Source organism: Peromyscus maniculatus, chromosome 21, assembly GCF_049852395.1.
Source record: "Peromyscus maniculatus bairdii isolate BWxNUB_F1_BW_parent chromosome 21, HU_Pman_BW_mat_3.1, whole genome shotgun sequence".
NCBI classification, from domain to species: Eukaryota; Metazoa; Chordata; class Mammalia; order Rodentia; family Cricetidae; genus Peromyscus; species Peromyscus maniculatus.
The window spans coordinates 25,241,740-25,261,139 of record NC_134872.1 but is presented as its reverse complement, the minus strand read 5'-3'; the positions used below and the strand labels follow the sequence as shown (position 1 = coordinate 25,261,139).

General features: G+C 46.1%; 1 protein-coding gene and 1 non-coding gene across 4 annotated transcripts in view; both read right to left on the bottom strand.

Annotated features, from left to right (window-relative positions):
• Positions 1 to 19,400, bottom strand: part of Mypn (myopalladin) — a 115,235-nt gene that overhangs the window by 50,774 nt on the left and 45,061 nt on the right. For all 3 annotated transcript variants that reach the window (XM_076557137.1, XM_076557136.1, XM_006972738.4), the window contains 2 exons: positions 4,782 to 4,957; positions 2,729 to 2,780 (listed from right to left, as the gene is read on the bottom strand). In XM_076557137.1, coding sequence (XP_076413252.1) covers positions 2,729 to 2,736 — 8 coding nt within the window. In that variant the 5' untranslated portion in view covers positions 2,737 to 2,780; positions 4,782 to 4,957. The remainder of the gene's footprint in view (positions 1 to 2,728; positions 2,781 to 4,781; positions 4,958 to 19,400) is intronic.
• On the bottom strand, positions 2,851 to 2,923 carry Trnaa-agc (transfer RNA alanine (anticodon AGC)). Its single transcript has one exon. It is a non-coding gene; the product is annotated as a tRNA-Ala (tRNA).

Below are 19,400 nucleotides of genomic sequence, written 5' to 3'. Positions count from 1 at the left end.
AGATGCTTAGCACGTCCTTGCTTCCACTGTGCTCAGGACAGATGCCTGTGGGGTCTCTGTACAACTGAGGACGTAAGGACACAGAAGGAATTCCTACCCCAGACAGGCAGCATGTGCTCTAAGCGAAATTACAGGACCTATCATAGTCTCCACAGCATGTCCTACTCTCTACAGTAGGATAGTCATTTATTTTATCACACGGCTCCTCCACATAAAGAGTATTTCCTAACCTTCACTGTGGCTAGGTGTGTCCCTATGACGACTTTCTGGACATGGGCCACGAGAGAGAGTGATGTGTGCAGCTTAAGAGAGATGACTCAAAAGGTTTGTGTGTTCCTCACTCTCTCCTTTCCTACTGAGGAGATGGGGCTCTGTGTTAGCGTGAGGTGAAGCAGAAAGCTGGATCTGGCCACCGGAGACCTACGATGTCCCATACTGGTATCTAGTAAACTGAGAAGCCCATGTGCCAGACAAATCCTGATCTGTGTGTACATGAGAAGTAAATATCTGTGTTGTTTAAGTCACAGTTAATTTGGTCTCTGTTATGTACAACCGAAAAATCTTTGTGGGTACCAAGTAAATTTAAAGCAAATAAATGAATGAGATCCCTTTCACTTATTGAAACTTGTAGATTAAAAACTCATACCCATGAGCCTTTGTAGCAGGAGGACCCAAGACACACACACACACACACACACACACACACACACACACACACACACACACACACACACACACAAACACCGCCCCCAGAGAGGAGCGAAGAGCATGTGGCTGAGCAGGAGTTTATTATGGGATCCAGAGAGGGACCATTCAGACTGGGTGTGCTGATGAGTAGGAATTTCACAACAGGAAATCCCACAAAGTGCACAGTTTGAAGAAAAGATGAAAATGAATGCTGTGCTGTTTGAATGAGGTGCCAGCCACTTGGAGAGCCTGATGCAGCAGGGACAGAGGGTAGCCTGGTTGACATTCTCCTTAGTACAGCTTTGGATGAGGCCACTGAAGATTTTCCTGGTTGACATTCTCCTTAGTACAGCTTTGGATGGAGGCCACTGAAGATTTTTTTTAAATGTTATTTGTTTCATGTTTGGTTTTGTTTTTCTACAGATAATCTTTTCTTTTCCTTTTTTTTTTTTTAAGACAGTTTTCTTTGTATAGCCTTGGCTGTCCTAGAACTCGCTCTGTAGACCAGGTTGGCCTTGAACTCACAGAGATCCACCTGCCTCTGCCTCCCAAGTGTTAGGATTAAAGGCGTGCGCCACCATCAACTGGCTTCAGATAATCTTTTCTAAGCCTGAAACAGGAAGAGACCAGAATGATCTGTTTGAGAACAATTGGTACCACTTCAAAGTCTACAAAAGAGAGAGACTGGAGCAGAGAGGAAGACCTCTAAGGAGGTGATGGCGTACAGGCACACGGAGGAGGATGGGACGAAGGCCTTGTGAATGATGGTAGGAAGAGGTGAATGGTGAAAGAAATCCTTTTTTTTTTTTTCTTTTTTTTTTTTAAATTTGGTTTGGTTTTTTTGAGACAGGGTTTCTCTGTGTAGCTTTGCAGCCTGTCCTGGAACTCACTTTGTAGACCAGGCTGGCCTCGAACTCACAGAGATCCTCCTGCCTCTGCCTCCCGAGTGCTGGGATCAAAGGCGTGCGCCACCACCGCCCGGCTAAGAGAAATCCTTTACTTACTTCATAAGCATAAAAGAGCTAAAAGCAAGCTATTGCAAGGGAAGATGCACAGAACGTTTGAGGAATACAACGTGATTTCTTCTCTCCCAGAGTGTCCCTTCCGTGGGGAGAGCTCCGTGAAGCCTTTCTTGCTCTCTCTTCCTCTCCTCCTTCCTTGACCGATGGTGTACTCATCCAAGTCCTGCATAATCTACACATGGTCGTATTCCACTGCACCTTGTCACCCTAGTCCACTTCCTGCCGTACTTCCTGTACATATCCCTCTGCTAGACCCTAAATCTTTTTCTTTTCCTTTTTTTTCTTTTCTTTTTCTTTCTTTCTTTCTTTCTTTTTTTTTTTTTTTTTTTTTTTGGTTTTTCGAGACAGGGTTTCTCTGTGTAGCTTTGCACCTTTCCTAGAACTCGATTTGGAGACCAGGCTGGCCTCGAACTCACAGAGATCCGCCTGGCTCTGCCTCCCGAGTGCTGGGATTAAAGGCGTGCGCCACCACCACCCGGCTAGGCCCTAAATCTCAAACAGGCAGGAAGCCTGTGATTTTTTTCTTGGTGTCCGCTGCACCTCGCATAGTACCTGGGCCACAGTAGGGGCTCAATCAAGGTTGTAAAAAGTAATAACTAGATGGATAAAGCTTTATTCAGTACCACTGTTTAGCAAAAACCTACGACGCGCCAAGGCATTTATATTGTGTGAAACTCATGGCAATCCTCCTGTCTCAGCCTCCCAAGTGTTGCGATTACAGGTGTGTGCCACCACACCTAGTTTTATAAGTACTATTTAAAAATGTATTTTAAAAGTTATTGGCTTACATTTTTTTAATCCTCTAGCTAAAAGTATGATAATATTTCCTAAGTGGTGTTTAGTTTTTTAAATATCAGGAAGAGTTAAATTAATTTGCTGGACAGGAATTAAGCAAAAACAAATAGCTTCCTATGTATACGTACATACATGTTTTCTTATAGTGTTAGAATCTACCTAGGAACCACCTCCTTTAAGTTCTAGACATTAGCTAGGGGTTTTCTTGGGGCCATTGGAATTACCGGTTCATCTCTTCTCTGTTAGGGTCCCCTTCTGAGTCAGAGGAAGAAGCTCCTAGAGAAAGAAAGACAAGAGATGGGTTTTTTATTAATTAATTAATTCATTAATTTATTTATTTATTTATTTTGGAGCTGAGGATCGAACCCAGGGCCTTGTGCTTGCTAGGCAAGTGCTCTACCACTGAGCTAAATCCCCAACCCAAGAGATGGGGTTTTTAAGGCGACAATTAACTAAACAAATTCCTAGGCATTTTGAAGACCTGGAAAAGAGTCTCGGGCTCAGGCAGGAACCTCGTGGATCCTCACATGAACATGCAGTCTGGCAAAGGGACAGTGATTCTAAGAAGCCTAAGGAGTCGCTCAAGGACATGTGCCCAGTGAGCGCTACAGCTCAAAAGAATAGGGCCGTGTTCTGCATCCCAGTGTGTAAAACACCTGCTGAGATCTTTGGACTCACAGGGCAGTCTTTGCAGGCATTCCCTGGCCTCATAAATCCTCACTGAGTGGGTGAAAGGGGGGATTATTCCGGATTCCAAACATTGGAGGTGTAGGTGGGCGCTCTTCCGTCCTGCCCTAATATTAACAAGTCATCCTCCATCTTGGGATGGGAGCTTTGATGTCCAGATGCCAGAATGGAGAAGCAAACCAACAGTGTGATCCAATCTCAGTTCTCCTCCCAGGTCCTAGATTTATTTCTCAAGATAGGAAATTCCAGGAATATCCAGGAGAGCTAAACCTAGAGCTGTTTATGGCACTCCAAAAACTTGAGGCTAAAAACATGGAACACATTCCTATCCATGTATTTACTCATTAAATGTCTGTCGAATATTCAATATGTGCCTAGTTCTGTGGAAATTATCAGAGATAAAGAGGAATGAGACCGTTTGGGCCTCGAGATCTTCTCGGCAAAGGAGCGTTTAGTCCATGATCATATGATACGTAAGGGCTGGAGGCAAGGCATACCTAATGTATTATAGAGGCAAGAAAAAGTACTAGAGAGTGGTCCTCCAGATAAAACTCAGAGGATGAAGCAAATAGGAACGGAAGCTTAATAGATAACTGAGGACTAGAGATTGATTTCTTGTCTAAAATTACTCCTCTTGGGTACTGCTGCTCAAGGGGTCACCAGACTCCTATCCCTGACTCCCCACAATGTATATTCTCAACCAGCAGTGAGGGAAAGGCAGATTATGCACGTCTCTGCTCAGAACCTTCCAGAATTTCCTGTGTTACTCAGAAGCAAAGCCCTTGCAAGGACAGATAAGGACTTAGCATCTGCTCACCCACCTCCCTCCACCTTAACCTCATCTTGGACTTCAGGCTTCATTTCCTATTGCTTTCGGCCTTGCCTGCTCTGCTCTGGCCACGGTAGCTCTTCCTGTTTTATTTAAGTTGTTTTTGTTTATCATTATTACTATTATTAGTGTGTGTGTGTGTGTGTGTGTGTGTGTGTGTGTGTGTGTGTGTGTAAGCATGCATGAGGGTCAAATGCAACTTTTGGGAATTGGTTCTGTCCTTCCACTGTGGGTACCAGTGACCAAACTCTGGTTGCAGGCTTTCATATTTAGTGTGAAGCATCTTGCTGGCCCAATGCACTGGCTTATTTCTACCTCAAGACTGATGCTCTCTCACCTCAGGGACACTGCATTTGCTGAGTTCTCTGCCTAGAGTGATTTTCCCTTGAGTCTCCTGTGACCACCACTTAGCCTCCTCCAGGTCAGCCCGTTAGTAATGTCTTTTTTGACCACCTAATCAAAAATGACAACCAACAATGACACACACACACACACACACACACACACTCCTATTCATTTTTTCTATTTCTTTTGTGATGTTATGATTTATCACCATTTATCTCATCCGTCTGCAGTTTCTCCCATTATAATGTAAATTCATTGGCACATCATCATCCATCTAAAGAGTTTTGTCTACTGGATTCATGCCTGTTATCCCCAGTGTCTAGGTGGGCAGAACAGGCCCTCAGCAAATGCTTATTTAATTACACATCATTATGTTTTGAGAGTGTACGTCACGCTCCGGAAGCAGTCAGCTTTACCTTCTATGTAAATCTCAGCAGAAGTCGAGTCCGTCCCATAGATGTTGGAAGCAAAGCACGAGTATCGCCCCGTGTCCTCTTCAAAGGCCTCGGCGATGGTCAGGGAGTGCAGGTTGCCAGTCTGCACGATGTGGATATCTGGAGAATTTTCAAGCTCCTTGCCTTCACAGTACCACCTGCAGGGAGGAGGATACGGCCCTCAGACGCAAGGAAAGCAGGAAAGCTGTTAGGCAGGGTGGGATTTCCCTGTAATCCCAGCACTCAGGAGCTGGAGGTTGCAGAGTCAGGAGTTCAAGGTCATCCTAGGCTACTCAGTGAATCGGAGGGCAGCCTGAGCTACAGCAGACCTTGCCTCAAAACAACTAGAGCAAACACCACAGTAAACCAAACAAACAAAACTAAATAACATCAAAACCTCAGTAGCAGAGATGGCTCCCGGAGATTTTCTGAGAAGGAAACTGACAATAAGTCAGAATATTAAACAATTCTTCGTTTTGGTATTGTTCGATTTGCCACAGGGAGAAGCGTTGGCAATATTCAAACCACACTGATATTTTACTCCGGAAACCGGAAAGCGATTCCTGTTGAAAATTATACAGGCGAGCTGGCTCAGAGAAGAGTTTCTACCGAGTTTGCCGAGGAGCCCAGTTTGGTTCCAAGCTGTCGGGTCAGGTAGCTCACAACCACCTGGGGGCCCGGCTCCAGGGGATCTGAGGCTCTTCTGTCCTCCAGGGGCACTACACTTCTGCATACAAACCCACACATATACACATTAAAAAAAAAAAAGAAGAAAGAATTACACAGCTGAGAGATGATGAGAGACCAGACACCATGGATCACAAAGCTAGGACTGTGATACAGGTGTTCATTTCTTCCCAAAGTTTTGTAGCATGCACCAAGTGCTACTTCATCTCATCCGGAAGGCACCAAGAAGACAGTGTTCACGATGTCAGATGCGTTTACCTAGTGTCTGACACTATAAGAAAATTAATTCATGTTGTTACTACTTCTCCCAGGACTGGCCTCACCATAGCAAATAGCCCAAGTTAAATGTTTCTATGGGTGAGGCATGGTTTGTTTATTTGTTTGTTTGTTTGTTTGAGATAGGGTCTCACTATGTAGCTCTGGTTGGCCTGGAACTCACTAAGACCAGGCTGGCCTCAAAACTCAAAGATCCACCTGCCTCTGCCTCTGCCTCCTGAGTGCTAGGATTAAAAGTGTGGGCCACACACCTGGCTGGTCTTTTAGTTTAATTCTATATACTTAAAATTAGAACCTTTTACTACAGGTAGCATATGGGTTGTTTTTTGGGGGGCCCAAAAGTTTCTACAAAACAATATATGAAATTTTTAGGGGCTGGGGAGACGGCTCAGTGGTTAAAAGTGCATATTGCTCTGGCAGCAGATTTAAGTTCCATCCCAGTATCCATATCAGGTGGTTCATAACCGCTTGTAACTACTCCAGCTCCAGGGGATCCAACACCCTTTTCTGGCCTCCATGACCACCTGCATTTATATGCACAGACACATACACATAATTAAAAAAATGTATCTTTAAAAAAAGAAAAAATAGCTGGGCAGTACTGGTGCACACCTTTAATCCCAGCACTCAGGAGGCAGAGACAGACAGATCTCTATGAGTTCGAGGCCAGCATGGTCTAGAGTGAGTTCTACAGAGTGAGTCTACAGAGCCAGAACAGGCTCCAAAGCTACACAGAGAAACCCTGTCTTGAAAAAACCAAAACCAAACAAACAAACAAAAAAACAGAAAAAGAAAAAGAAAAAATATTTAAAATGTGGAAGTTCAAGATAAGAAAAATGAACATTGAAATTAGACAGAAATAGAATTTATCACATAACAGTTTTGGAAAAATCTACTGAGCACTCTCATATATATTAGTGATGATGAAAGATGATATCATTCTTACAAAAGGACTCTGGAAGTGATGCAAAATTACAGATACATTTTATTTTTGGAACCAACAAGCTTATTGGAATCTATGCATGGAGAGACTTGGAGACACACAAAACGATAGACATACAGGCTACTCGTTGGAATAGCAAATGATTGGAAACAAGCTAACTATCCATCATTAGGTTGCTGTTCTCCAAGCTGACATACAGCCACACACCGAACACTGGAGCTCCAAAATGAGGATGAGAAGAAGCACCAGGTGTCAATGTAGATGGGACTCTTTTTTTTTGGTTTTCTCGAGACAGGGTTTCTCTGCATAGCTTTGTGCCTTTCCTGGAACTCACTTGGTAGACCCAGGCTGGCCTCGAACTCACAGAGATCCGCCTGCTTCTGCCTCCCGAGTGCTGGGACTAAAGGCGTGCACCACCACCGCCCGGCCTAGGACAGGACTCTTTACGGCAGTGGTGGCACACGCCTTTGATCTCAGCACTCGGAAGCAGAGCCAGGCGGATCTCTGAGAGTTTGAGGCCAGCCTGGGCTACAGAGTGAGTTCCAGGACAGCCAGGGCTACACAAAGAAACCCTGTCTCGAAAAATCCAAAAGAAAAAAAAAAAAAGAAAAACAAAAGATCTATCTTATGTCAGGAAGGCTTTGATGATATAGGATCTTCACTGAGTCTCTGTTTTGAAATTCTGTTTGTCTCGCTAATTTCACTGGAAACATTGTAAAATCTTAGAATTCTATCTCCACAAGGAGCGTCTGTCTCATCAAGGACAGTGCCTTATGCACTCTTGAAGCAGCCACAGAGCCCAGGGCAGCTCTGTCTGCTTTCTCAGGGTCTTATCTCAGCCCTCAGTGTCAAGCACGCCTCCACCTCCACATCTGCTTTTTCAGCCCTGACTCTCTTTTCTCATCTCTCTCTTTCTTTCCTTATGTTCCAGCCTCATTGGCCTTTCTGTTCTGTGAGCACACTGAGCCCGTCTCTACCATGGATCATTATTTGGTTTGTTTTTTTAATTGATAGGGGGTCTTATGACATTTAGAAAAATGATTTCCTGCCACAGCATGCTTGTGGGGGTCGGAAGACAACATGTGGGAGTCAGTTCTCTTCTCCCACTAGGTAGGCCCCAGGGATTAAACTCAGGTCACCATCAGGCTTGGTGGCAGGTGCCTATACCTGCAGGTCCTTGAGATAGGTAGGATCTTACTAGGTATCCCAGGTTGGCCTGAAACTTGTTCTGTAGCCCAGGCTGACCTTGGACTTCTGGTCCTACCTCTACCTCCTGAGTGCTGGGATTACAAATATGCACTCGCACACCTGACTTCTGTGATCCCTAAAATCATCCGCCCCAGATCTTCACAAAAATAAGTCTTGCTAAGCAAGACAACTGCTCAAATGTCACTTTCTGGGAGAGGATTCCCAGATCCTTTTCCCAGAGTGGCCTCTTTGCAGCCACTCTATCATACTAAGACAGGCATTCGTGACTTTTGTGTAGCTGTGACCAAAATACCTTAGATAACAGCATAAAGGAAGAAGGGTTGCCTTGGTTCACGGTTTCAGGGGGCTCAGTCCTCTGTTACTTGACCCCATGCACTTGGGCAGAGCATTATGGCAGCAGGAATGTGAGTTAGAAGGGGCCTTTTGCTTCACAGCAGACAGGAAGCAGGGACAAGAAGGTCGTGAGTTAGCATCAGGTGCCACCTTGGAAACAACTCCCAACAACCTACTTCCTCCAACTGGGCCTGCTTCCTAAGGTTTCCAATCTTCCAACATGGCATCAGGAGCTGGATGACCATTCAATACGGAAGCCTGCGGGGGACATTTTATATCCAAACCACGGCGCCTTCATCTGTCATCCTCTCGGTACTCCCTACCGTCTGAAATGTTACAAACTTACTTTGTCGCTGTTGGCCCCCTCTCAGCACACTTTAAGCACACCCCACGAGCAGACTTCATCAGTCCCATTTACCTCTACAGTCCGACAGCCGTGCTCTGGTAGGGACTCAGAAAATTAATTAATTGTGAAAAATTAAGTGTGGATGGACTTCTTGAACCACCAAATGATGAGAAACAGTCACAGTTAATGTTTCGTTGAGTATTGAGTTGCCTCATCAGACTCACTGCCTGTCTTTGAGCTGCAGGACCTGCAGCCGCCAAGACGGGCTCGCAAATCCCCCAGAGCACACGGCGCACCCTGACTGAGGGGCGCCGTTGTGGACGAACCGGAAACACGTATCGACACTGGGCTTCCAACTAAACACTGCACGTTGAGCACATTTGTTGCCATTATTCTTCACTTGAAATACCTGTCCCCCCCTCCCCCCCCCCCCCCCCGCTGTGGGGGGTGTCAGAACCAAGTCTCTTGTAGCCAAGGCAGGTTTTAAAACTTGATAGAGGACAATGGCGACCTTGAATCTCCCAATCTTCTGACCCCACCTCCTGAATGCCGAGATTACAGAATAAGAGAACTTCTAAAGCCACCAAGCCACAAAAGCTAAGAGAATGAGGAGGACCGGGAGAGCAGACACCAGCCCTCGGGCTCGGTGGGAAGGCAGACAGCTCACACCGGACACCACCGGAGCAGGCAGTTGAGGGGGCCAAACCAAGCACTCCCTTGGGGATGTCAGTGACAGGAGTTGATGCAGCCGAACCCCAGAAATCTGGGACATGGAGACATGAGATGGCTGACAACAGAGGAGAGGACACGGGGTGTAAAACAGGGGGAAAGGTTACACGTTTGGAGGAGGAGCCTGCACCCCAGGGAGGAGGAGCCTGCACCCCAGGTCATTGCCCCTCAGCTGAGCAGTGGGCTGTCCTCCCAGGAAGGCCAAACTGCTGGGTGAGGGAGCCGATGTCTCAGAAGAGAGTGGAAGAAAGCAGGGAAAAATGAGGGGAAGAGCTTAACCCCACAGACTTGAAATTTCACAGACTGATGGTAGAATTCAGACAAATTTGTTTCACATTCAAACAAGAAAGGGCAAAATCACCACCACCAAGAGCCAGGCCAAGAATAGATTATGTTAAACAAACAACAGGTCTTGTCCTTCTGGAGCTGCGGGCTTGGAATCCATGAATGCAGGGGCGGGAATCATATTTGCATGGAGATGCGCAGACTTTGTGGGTTAGTGTTTTCCCAACAGTATACAACAGCAACCGTCATCATAGCATTTACTATGTCAGGCACCCTCTCACTTATGCATTTAACTTGTTATTACATTTATTTATTTTGGGGTGTGTACTGTAGCATGTGTGGGGGCCAGAGGACAACTTGTGGGATTTGGTTCTTTTCTTCCATCATGTGGGGCCCCCGGGATAAATTTTGTAGCAAGTACCCTTATCTCAGCTAAGCCCTCTTGCTGTCTGTACACACACACACACACACACACACACACACACACACACACACACACAGCTTTCTATTTAATTTTTTTTTTAAACACAGGGCCTCACTGTGTATTCCCAGCTAGCCTCGAATTCACTGTGTAGACCAGGCTGGGTTCAGACTCACAGAGATCCACCTGACTCTGCCTCCCAAGATTTAGGATTAAAATATGTGCGACCATGCCTAGCCTTTAAATTTTTATTTATTTATTTATTTATTTATTTATTTATTTATTTATTTATTTAGTGTTTTCAAGACAGGATTTTTCTCTGTAACAGTCTTGGCTGTCTTGGAATTCACTCTGTAGAACAGGCTGACCTCGAACTTATAGAGATCCACCTGGCTCTGCCTCCCAAGTACTGGGATCGAAGGCGTGCGCCACCGCCGCTCGGCTAGAATTTATTCTTAAGCTAGCAACCCGAGTCGCTGGTTTCACTGTGGCCTCGTCACACCCATGTGACATCGTCCTTTGTCTGATGTGTGCTTCCGCCATGCCACCCCTCATCTCCCTCTGCAGCTCTCTCTTTCTTCTCCCAGACAGCTGTCCCCACACCTACTGTATGTCACACCTGTTCTGTTAGCCTCTCTTTCCCTCCAGCCCGAAAGATGCAACCCTCCCCTCTCACGTCATCTAGATGTAATTTAAAGCACACAGGAAGGCTTGGGGTCATAGCTCCGTGGCCAGGTGACTGCCTACCACACATGAGACCTTGGGTTTAGCCCCAAACACCACGGCCCTAAAGCGAAAAAGGTATATATGGGACAATATGCATCAATCATGTGCCAACAATAAATAAAACACATAGTTTTATATAGGGGACTTGAGCATCATAGATGTTGATTTCCACAGGGGACTTCCCTGGTAACAGTGGGGGGCTGGGTAAACAAAGAAAAACTCTTCTCCCTACAAGGGGGAGTCAAGGACAATTTCCCAGTAACAAGCAAAGAAGCACTGAATATTTTTTGGTAGAACAACGTGACAATACATTGAGAAACATAACAAGTAACATCAGGGGTGCTAAGTTACCGTCAACAGACAAGGAAGTCAGTAGAGAACAGCTTACACCAGAGTACTAAGTAGAGTACTAAGTAAAGTACTAAGTAGAGTACTAAGCAAGCAATGTCATGGTCAGCACATCGGCGAGCCGGCGTCTCTCACTTTCTGTGAGAACAAAAGCGAGATTATTTGCCCTTTGTGTTCGAGGTTCTACTGATGAGGCAAAAATAAAGAGAGCTCAGAGTGGCTGAGCCACGTGAGCTGAAGCATGTCACAGAGCTGACTGTGGTGCTGCGCCCCCCACACCCACAAAGAGCAAGCTCAGTCAAAGCAACAGAAATCATGACTAAATTTTATCAGCTCTTTTTCCCCCCACGGCGGGTCTCACTATAGTCTGGGCTGGCCTAGAACTCACCACGTGAGTTCCAGCTGCTGGAATGAAAGTTGTGTGCCAGCGACTTTTTATTAACCTTGAGTGCGTGTTTTTTAGTATTCTGGGTGGTGGAATGGGGCATTTCTGCTGCGTGTGGGAAGGTCCTTGTGCTGGGCTTGAATTGAAGGTTAAACTGTTTGATGCATGAAGTGGTATTTTAACTTGGAAGGAAGACTGATAGACAGGTTATGGAGGCTCAGACGTGGGTATTCACAGACATTTTTCTTACAAATCAAAGGAAGCAAGCTTGTCATCTTAAGTAAAAATAATGGACGGCATTTGTTGCTAATGGGTGAAAAAAAATGTGTTTTCCAGGAGAAATTAGAAAACTTTTGTGTCTCCCACAGTGACTTTAGGTTTCTTAACTATCTTTTTTTTTTTTTTTTTTTTTTTTTTTTTTTTTTTGGTTTTTCGAGACAGGGTCTCTTTGTGTAGCTTTGCGCCTTTCCTGGAACTCACTTGGTAGCCCAGGCTGGCCTCGAACTCACAGAGATCCGCCTGCCTCTGCCTCCCGAGTGCTGGGATTAAAGGCGTGCGCCACCACCGCCCGGCCTTAACTATCTTAAAGATTTTTTAGTTTTTGTTTTTACTGAAATTAATGACTTAACAAAAGAGTGTCGCTTTTTTTGTTTTTATTTTTTCGAGACAAGGTTTCTCTGTGTAGCTTTGGAGCCTGTCCTGGAACTCACTCTGTAGCCCAGGCTGGCCTTGAACTCACAGAGATCCACCTGGCTCTGCCTCCTGAGTGCTGGGATTAAAGGCGTGGGCCACCCCTGCCTGCCTGAGTTTTGCTTTTTTTTTGTTATTTTTGTCTCATGCCCCACCCCATGCCCCCCAAGCTGAGGACTGAACCCAGGGCTTTGCACTTGCTAGGCAAGCGCTCTATCACTGAGCTAAATCCCCAAACCCGAGTTTTGCTTTTTTTTTAATGACAGATGAGAAATATGTTACTTTTTGGAAGATCTGTACTCATTTTCCAAAGGACAGATGGGAGATATTGTCCCTGCAGAGTTCAAAATGGTCCACTGGGTTTTTTTTTGTTGGTGTTGGTGTTTTTTGTGTTTTTGTTTTTTTGTTTTTGTTTTGTTTTGTTTTGTTTTTATTTTTGTGTTTTTTTTTGGGGGGGGGGGTTCTCGAGACAGGGTTTCTCCGTATAGTTTTGCGCCTTTCCTGGAACTCACTTTATAGACCAGGCTGACCTCGAACTCACAGAGATCCATCCACCTGCCTCTGCCTCCCGAGTGCTGGGATTAAAGGCATGCGCCACCACCGCCCGGCAGTCCACTGGGTTTTAACACATCGCAGGACAAAAGTTCTTTGGTGGGGTTTGGGTTTTCCACTGTGGCTAACCTTTGGGAAGCTGAAGTCGGAAACCGCTGCGGAACACTTCGGTTTCCAACTCCCTATCAGTCAGAGCCTCGCTGACTTCAGCCCTAACAGTGCATTACATTACAGTAAGGCCAGTGCAAAAGTGAATTCGAGAATTGTAAACATACATGCAGCAGGGCTGGGTAGAACATGTGTATCACGCATACAAATCATACAAACACAAACTAAAGCGATGGCGCTCTTCTAGCCTAACGATCTTTTTTTTTTGGAAAATAGTTATTCTTCCTCAAATTGTTTAGAGTGACATATTTATTAGCGTTGTTATTTTAAAATGAATGAATATTGGAAACACTCTGTCGCTTTAATTTCAAACATGAGATGTAATTATCACTCACAAAAACAAAACTTCTAGACTGGAGGCCGTAGGTCCGGAGACAGAGTGCTTGTTTAGCGTGTTTGATAACCCAAGTTCAATTCCTGCACAGAAAGGGGAAAGGGAGGGGGAGGGGGAAGGGAGAGGTATGTGGAGTGTGGGGGGGGGGGAGGAGGGAGGAGGAGGAAGAGGAGGAAGGAGGGGAAAGAGACAACAAAACCCCTCCTTCTAGACCTCAGTGATCTTTAAGATTATAAAGGGCGCCGGGCGGCGGCGGCGGCGGCGGCGGCGGCGGCGGCACACGCCTTTAGTCCCAGCACTCGGGAGGCAGAGGCAGGCGGATCTCTGTGAGTTCGAGGCCAGCCTGGTCTACCAAGTGAGTTCCAGGAAAGGCACAAAACTGCACAGAGAAACCCTGTCTTGAAAAACCAAAAAAAAAAAAAAAAAAAAAAATTATAAAGGGCATTATAACAATAAGATTGAGAAGCACTGGTATACTGTGAGAAACTAACAGGAAACTCCAAGGAGAACTGAAAGCAGTCTGTGCTATATTTGCATTTTTTTTCTTTTTTCAGGTAGTTTCTCACTGTATGGCCCTGGCTAGCATGGAACTCAATTTGTAAATCAGGCTGGCCTCAGACTCACAACCACCTGCCTCTGCCTCTGGGGTCATGCCACCACACCCTGAGCAGTATTTCAGTTTTCACGGTTACATTTTATGTGTATTGGTGTTTTGGTTGCCTGTATATCTTGTTAGTATTCTGACTTTTTTTTTCCCCCGAGACAGGGTTTCTCTGTTTAGCTTTGCGCCTTTTCCTGGAACTCACTCTGTAGGCCAGGCTGGCCTCAAACTCACAGAGATCCGCCTGCCTCTGCTTCTCGAGTGCTGGGATTAAAGGCATGCACCACCACCGCTCAGCTAGTATTCTGACTTCTGATTTGCCCCTTGGAGACCTGCTCAGCATCCTGATGTAAAGCCCACTTTAAAAGGAAAACCGCCCCTCCCCCTCTCCATTCCCAGGAGATGTGCACCCTTGACCCATCTCCCCCTCCCTTTTTTCCTCTCTCCTCTTTCTGTCTTTCCCTCTCTTTCTCTTCATCTCTCTATTATAATAAACTCATTTCCACGTGGGGTTTGAATGAATGTCCACCCGCCGTCGCCACCCCTGCAGCCAGCACCACTGCCATGCCCACATGCCATGCCTCGCCCGCACAGCATGTTTTCCCCCAAGCGTGGGACACCCTGGCCCCGGGGTCATCCCCCCCCAGCACAATCTATCATATCTGTGTACCATGTGTATGCCTGGTACTCATGGAGGGGGATGGATCTCCTGAGACTGGAGTTACAGAGGGCTGTAAGCTGCTATGTGAGTGTTGGGAATTTAGCCCAGGTCTTCTGGCAGAGCATATAGTGCTCCTGGCCACTTAACTATCTCTCTAGTGTCTGCATTTGAATTTTTAAGCAATGCATCAGGGTTTCTGGTTTTTTTTTTTTTTTGTTGTTGTTGTTTTCTAAAACAAAGTAGTTGTTTTCAAACAAATAAATGCCTTCCTTTATATAAACATTATAGGATTGCCTCAATTCTTTAGGTAAGATTTCTCCTTACCAAAGGAGAGTGGGATCATGTCCAGTAATTCGATAGCCAGAGGGAGTTAAACGGGGTGGGTTCGAATGCCTGAGCCCTTTGTCAGTGCATTGTCATCCTTACTCAGACGTCCAGGGCCAAAGACCAGTCCCTTTATCTCTGACTTTAACATCGAGATCCACTCAGAAACCAGAGTGCTCAGGCTGCCTTCCGAAAGGCTGCTGGTAACCTACCCAGCTACCCTGCAGACATTGGAGGGTGGGAGAGAGAGGTCTGACCTGGGAACTGCCTATGTTAGTGAATGCTTTGGTAGAGACGCTCTCAGTCACCCCCGGTTTCCAGAATGCCAATCCTAATACAGTCACAGAATGGCAGGAGGTGCCCAGCGTGGTTCATGACTCAGAAGAAATGAGTCACCGGGTTGGGGAAGCAGGGCAGATCCAAACCTACCTTCTACATAATGCAGTCACCTGCCAAGCCTGCTGATTCGGCCAGCTACCAAGCCAGGGAAGGAAGGCACTTAAGAAATACGTTTTCGCCGGGCGGTGGTGGCGCACGCCTTTAATCCCAGCACTCGGGAGGCAGAGCCAGGCGGATCTCTGTGAGTTCGAGGCCAGCCTGGGCTACCAAGTGAGTCCCAGGAAAGGCACAAAGCTACACAGAGAAACCCTGTCTCGAAAAAAAAAAAAAAAAAAAAAAAGAAATACGTTTTCCAGATTTAACTCTCTCTTTCTGTCTCTCTGTCTCTCGCTGTCTCTTGGCTGCCTATCATTACCAATTGCCACTCTACTGTTAGATTACTAGTGCAGCTGAAGCATGCCTCGGGTAAATATTGTGACTTGTCATTTTAGCACGTTAACAAGTTCTAAGTATAATTTGAATGTGCTGCTCTGACTCACCATAATAGCGCTGGTTATGGGAGCGATTGCTCAGAGTCCTCTTTTAACCTTGCCCTAGTCCTTCCAAAGTCCCCATCTCACCTTCTATTATTTCGTTAGCCTGTTCCTTTTCCTTCCTAGGACCTACAGATGATGTATAGTTCCATATTTATTTGAAGGTTCATGTGTTTAACGTCTCTTTCCTTAGCTGGATGTGAAAACCACAAGAGCTATCAAGGACTAGAAGCTATGTTGTATTTTCAAACAGTTTACGTCCTCCTCCACCACCACCCCCTTTCTTTTTAGGTTTTTTTCAAGACAGGGTTTCTCTGCATCACTCTGTAGCCCAGGCTGGCCTTGAACTCACAGAGAACTGCCTGCCTCTGCCTCCCAAGTGCTGGGATTAAGGGGTTGGGGATTTAGCTCAGTGGTAGAGCGCTTGCCTAGCAAGCACAAGGCCCTGGGTTCGGTCCTTAGTGTCGGGAAAAAAAAAACAAAAACAAAAAACAAGTGCTGGGATTAAAGGGGTGCGCTATGTTCTCACTTTAAAACTCTATGTGTATGTGAGTTTGCATGCATGCGTATGTGTGAAAGTCAGAGGGCAACCCAACCCCTTGGGTATCACCTATGGGAATGTCATCCACCTCCTTTGAGACAGGGCTTCTCACTGTCCTGGAGTTCACCAATTAGGCCAGACTGGCTGGTCAGGGAGTCTCGGGGATACCATGTCTCCCCACCGTCTCAGCACTGGGGTTACAAAGCCCCAGCATGCCTGGCGTTTTTAATGCAGACTCTAGAAGAGGAACTCAGGCTCTCAGGCTTGCATGGTGAGCACCTTGCTGACTAAGCTATCTTCCTAGCCTTGTACTGGATTTGTGACATAACTTGTTTTCAATGTTTACTGTTTACTCCTAAATTAGTAAGTTTCAGTCTCCCTCGTCCACTGACTGCAGTGGGGGGGGGGGGGGGCTTCCACTCATGAGAAGGCAGCGTGTCTGTGGGAGGAAAGACCAAGCTTTAAGGTTACTGAAAATGTGTCAGTTTAGCTGGGTGTGGGGTCGTGCATCTTTAATCCCAGCAGTTCAAGGGGCAGAGACAGTCAGAGCTCTGAGTTTGAGGAGGGACTGGTCTACATAGTGAGTTCCAGGAAAGCCAGGGCTACACAGAGAAACATTGTCTTGAAAAAAGAAGCAAGAAAGAAAAGAATCCTGTGTGACTTCTTCCAGGTGGGAGCTGGTTGGTAACACAAGAGAAGCACAATGTATCGCCTTAAGTTGATGTATCATTTGAAGACACTGAGCCCACCCCTTGCCACTTAGCTACATTTACCGAGAACAAAGGAGACTGGAAAAGGAGGAGGAACGCAATTCCTGAGCCTGGGCTGACCTTGGATTCTCCATCGTCTCCTCCCCAGTGCTGGGATTATGATCGTACTCACCATAGCTGGCTCCCAGGATTTTTTTATTTTTTTGAGACAGGGTTTCGTATATCCCAGGCTGGCCTCTAACTCCCTCCGGAGCTGAGGATGACCTTGTGTGTCTGACCCTCCTGCCTCCCCCTTTTTGAGTTTATCTACTGCTGGGGATCAGAGCCAGGGCTTTGTGCCTACCAGGCAGAGCTCTACCAGCTGAATTCCATCTCCTAAAATAATACGTTTTAAAGACTAAATTACTGTGGTGAGGGCTCACTTGCCCAAAACTTTAATTGCTTCTTTCTAGAAACTTTCTTTTCTTCGATCCCTTGCTTTTATGTCTAAATTGCTACACAATTTGCTTATTTATTAAAGCTATCATTTATTATCTCTTCTCCTTCACAGAATGTGGTATTTCAGAGAACGTCCCTTCCCTTAAGGTACTCCGGTGACCCTGAAACATTTTCTGATACATAGTAATTGTTATTGAAAGAGCAAACAGACAGATTTTCAGGTTTTGCTTTCATCAATTTGGTGTACTGGAGTCTTCCTGCGTCAGATGTTTAAAAGTATAATTTATTCCTTTGTTTGTCCACTATGATTTTTTGGGGGTGGGGAGGGTGAGGAGAGAGTGTATGCCTGCTTCTGTGCTTGCACAGGTAGAGGCCAGAGGTCAAACAGTAGGTGTCTTCCTCAGTTCCTCTCTGCCTACATAGTTATTTATTTGTTTGTTTGTTTGTTTGTTTATTAATTCAGGGCAGGGTTTCCCATTGGCCTGGCGCTCACAGACTTGATGCGGGTGGTGTGGCTGGCTAGCATGCACCAGAGGTCACCCTGTTCCGTCTTCCGGGCCCGGAGACCACAGCATACTACCATGCCTAGGTTATTACATGCGGGCCGAGGAGCCACTCTCAAGCCCTCAGGTTTAGGAAACATTTTACCAAACGGGCTGTCCCTGGCCCCTGCTAGGTTACATCTTCTAGAATGAACTCTTGTGTTTGCTCCCCGGGGGAGCCGTCTCCGACTTGATTTTCCCGAGTTGTTTGAAATCCTGGCCTGCTCGGGACTCTCGGCTCTGATTACAGGAGACAATGGTTTCTGGTGATTGCCGGGGAAAGGCCGTGGAGATTTCAGCTAAGGCAGACACTGTGTACCAGAAGTGCCTCAATCCTCCTGACTATTGTTAGCCATCTGGGCCACTGCCCGGTCCCTCCAGAACACGCTCGCTGCCTTGGCCCCTGGATTGAGGGCTGCGCTTGGTGCTCAGCCCAAGCAGAGAAAGTGGGGAGCCCTGACCCGCACAGCTGCACTAAGTGTAGTCCCAGATTAATCACGCTGGCTGCCTGAGTCCTCTCCTCGTCACTGGGTCTTTCCGCTCTGGGTCTGGAGCATGCCCAGAAGAGACCCTAGTACCTAGGCCATCTTTCCTATGATTTGGACATGTTGTTTCCTTGCCAGTCAGGGTTCTGCCTAATATGTCAGTGAAGCTTCAGGTTTCCTTCTGAGGCCTCATTACTGTATATTCAGGAGGTTGCATTATTTATCTTAAAGAGGATACCTCCGGTGTGTGTGTGTGTGTGTGTGTGTGTGTGTGTGTGTGTGTGTGTGTACACATAAAGACTCACAAAACTGGCATCTGTCTTCTAAATGGGATTTCTACATAACGGTCACCATTCTGATCAACAGGTAAGCAAGGAACGACAGGACAGAGGCAGAAAGAAAGACCATGTGAACAAAACCATACCTAAACTTTCATCAATCAGCAGTTGGGGAACGAGGGAAGTCTCCCAAATGAGAACATTTTGTGAATTCAGCAAGGCTGTGAAAGTCAATTGTATTTCTACACACGACAAATACAACATGCCATTTTTAAAAATGATACCATTTATAGTTGCATTAAAAAAAATGAAACTCAGCCGGGCGGCGGGGGCACATGCCTTTCATCCCAGCACTTGGGAGGCAGAGGCAGGAGAATCTCAGTGAGTTCGAGGTCAGCCTGGTCTACAGAGTGAGTTCCAGGACAGCCAGGACTGTTACACAGAAAAACCTTATGTCAAAAAAAAAAAAAGAAAAAGAAAAAGAAAAAGGAAAAAGAAAAAAAAGAAAGAAAGAAAGAGGAAAAAAAAAGAAAGAAATACCTGTGAATAAAGGTTACCAGAGATTTGGTAAGACCGACAGAAACGACTTGAAATCTTTACTGAGATAACGTCACAGGCCCGGGAGGCAGCTCAGTGGAGTGATTGCCTTGCACACGGCTTAGGTTCCATTCCCAGTAACACAGTCTCTCCTGTAATCCTTGCACTCAAGAGACACGG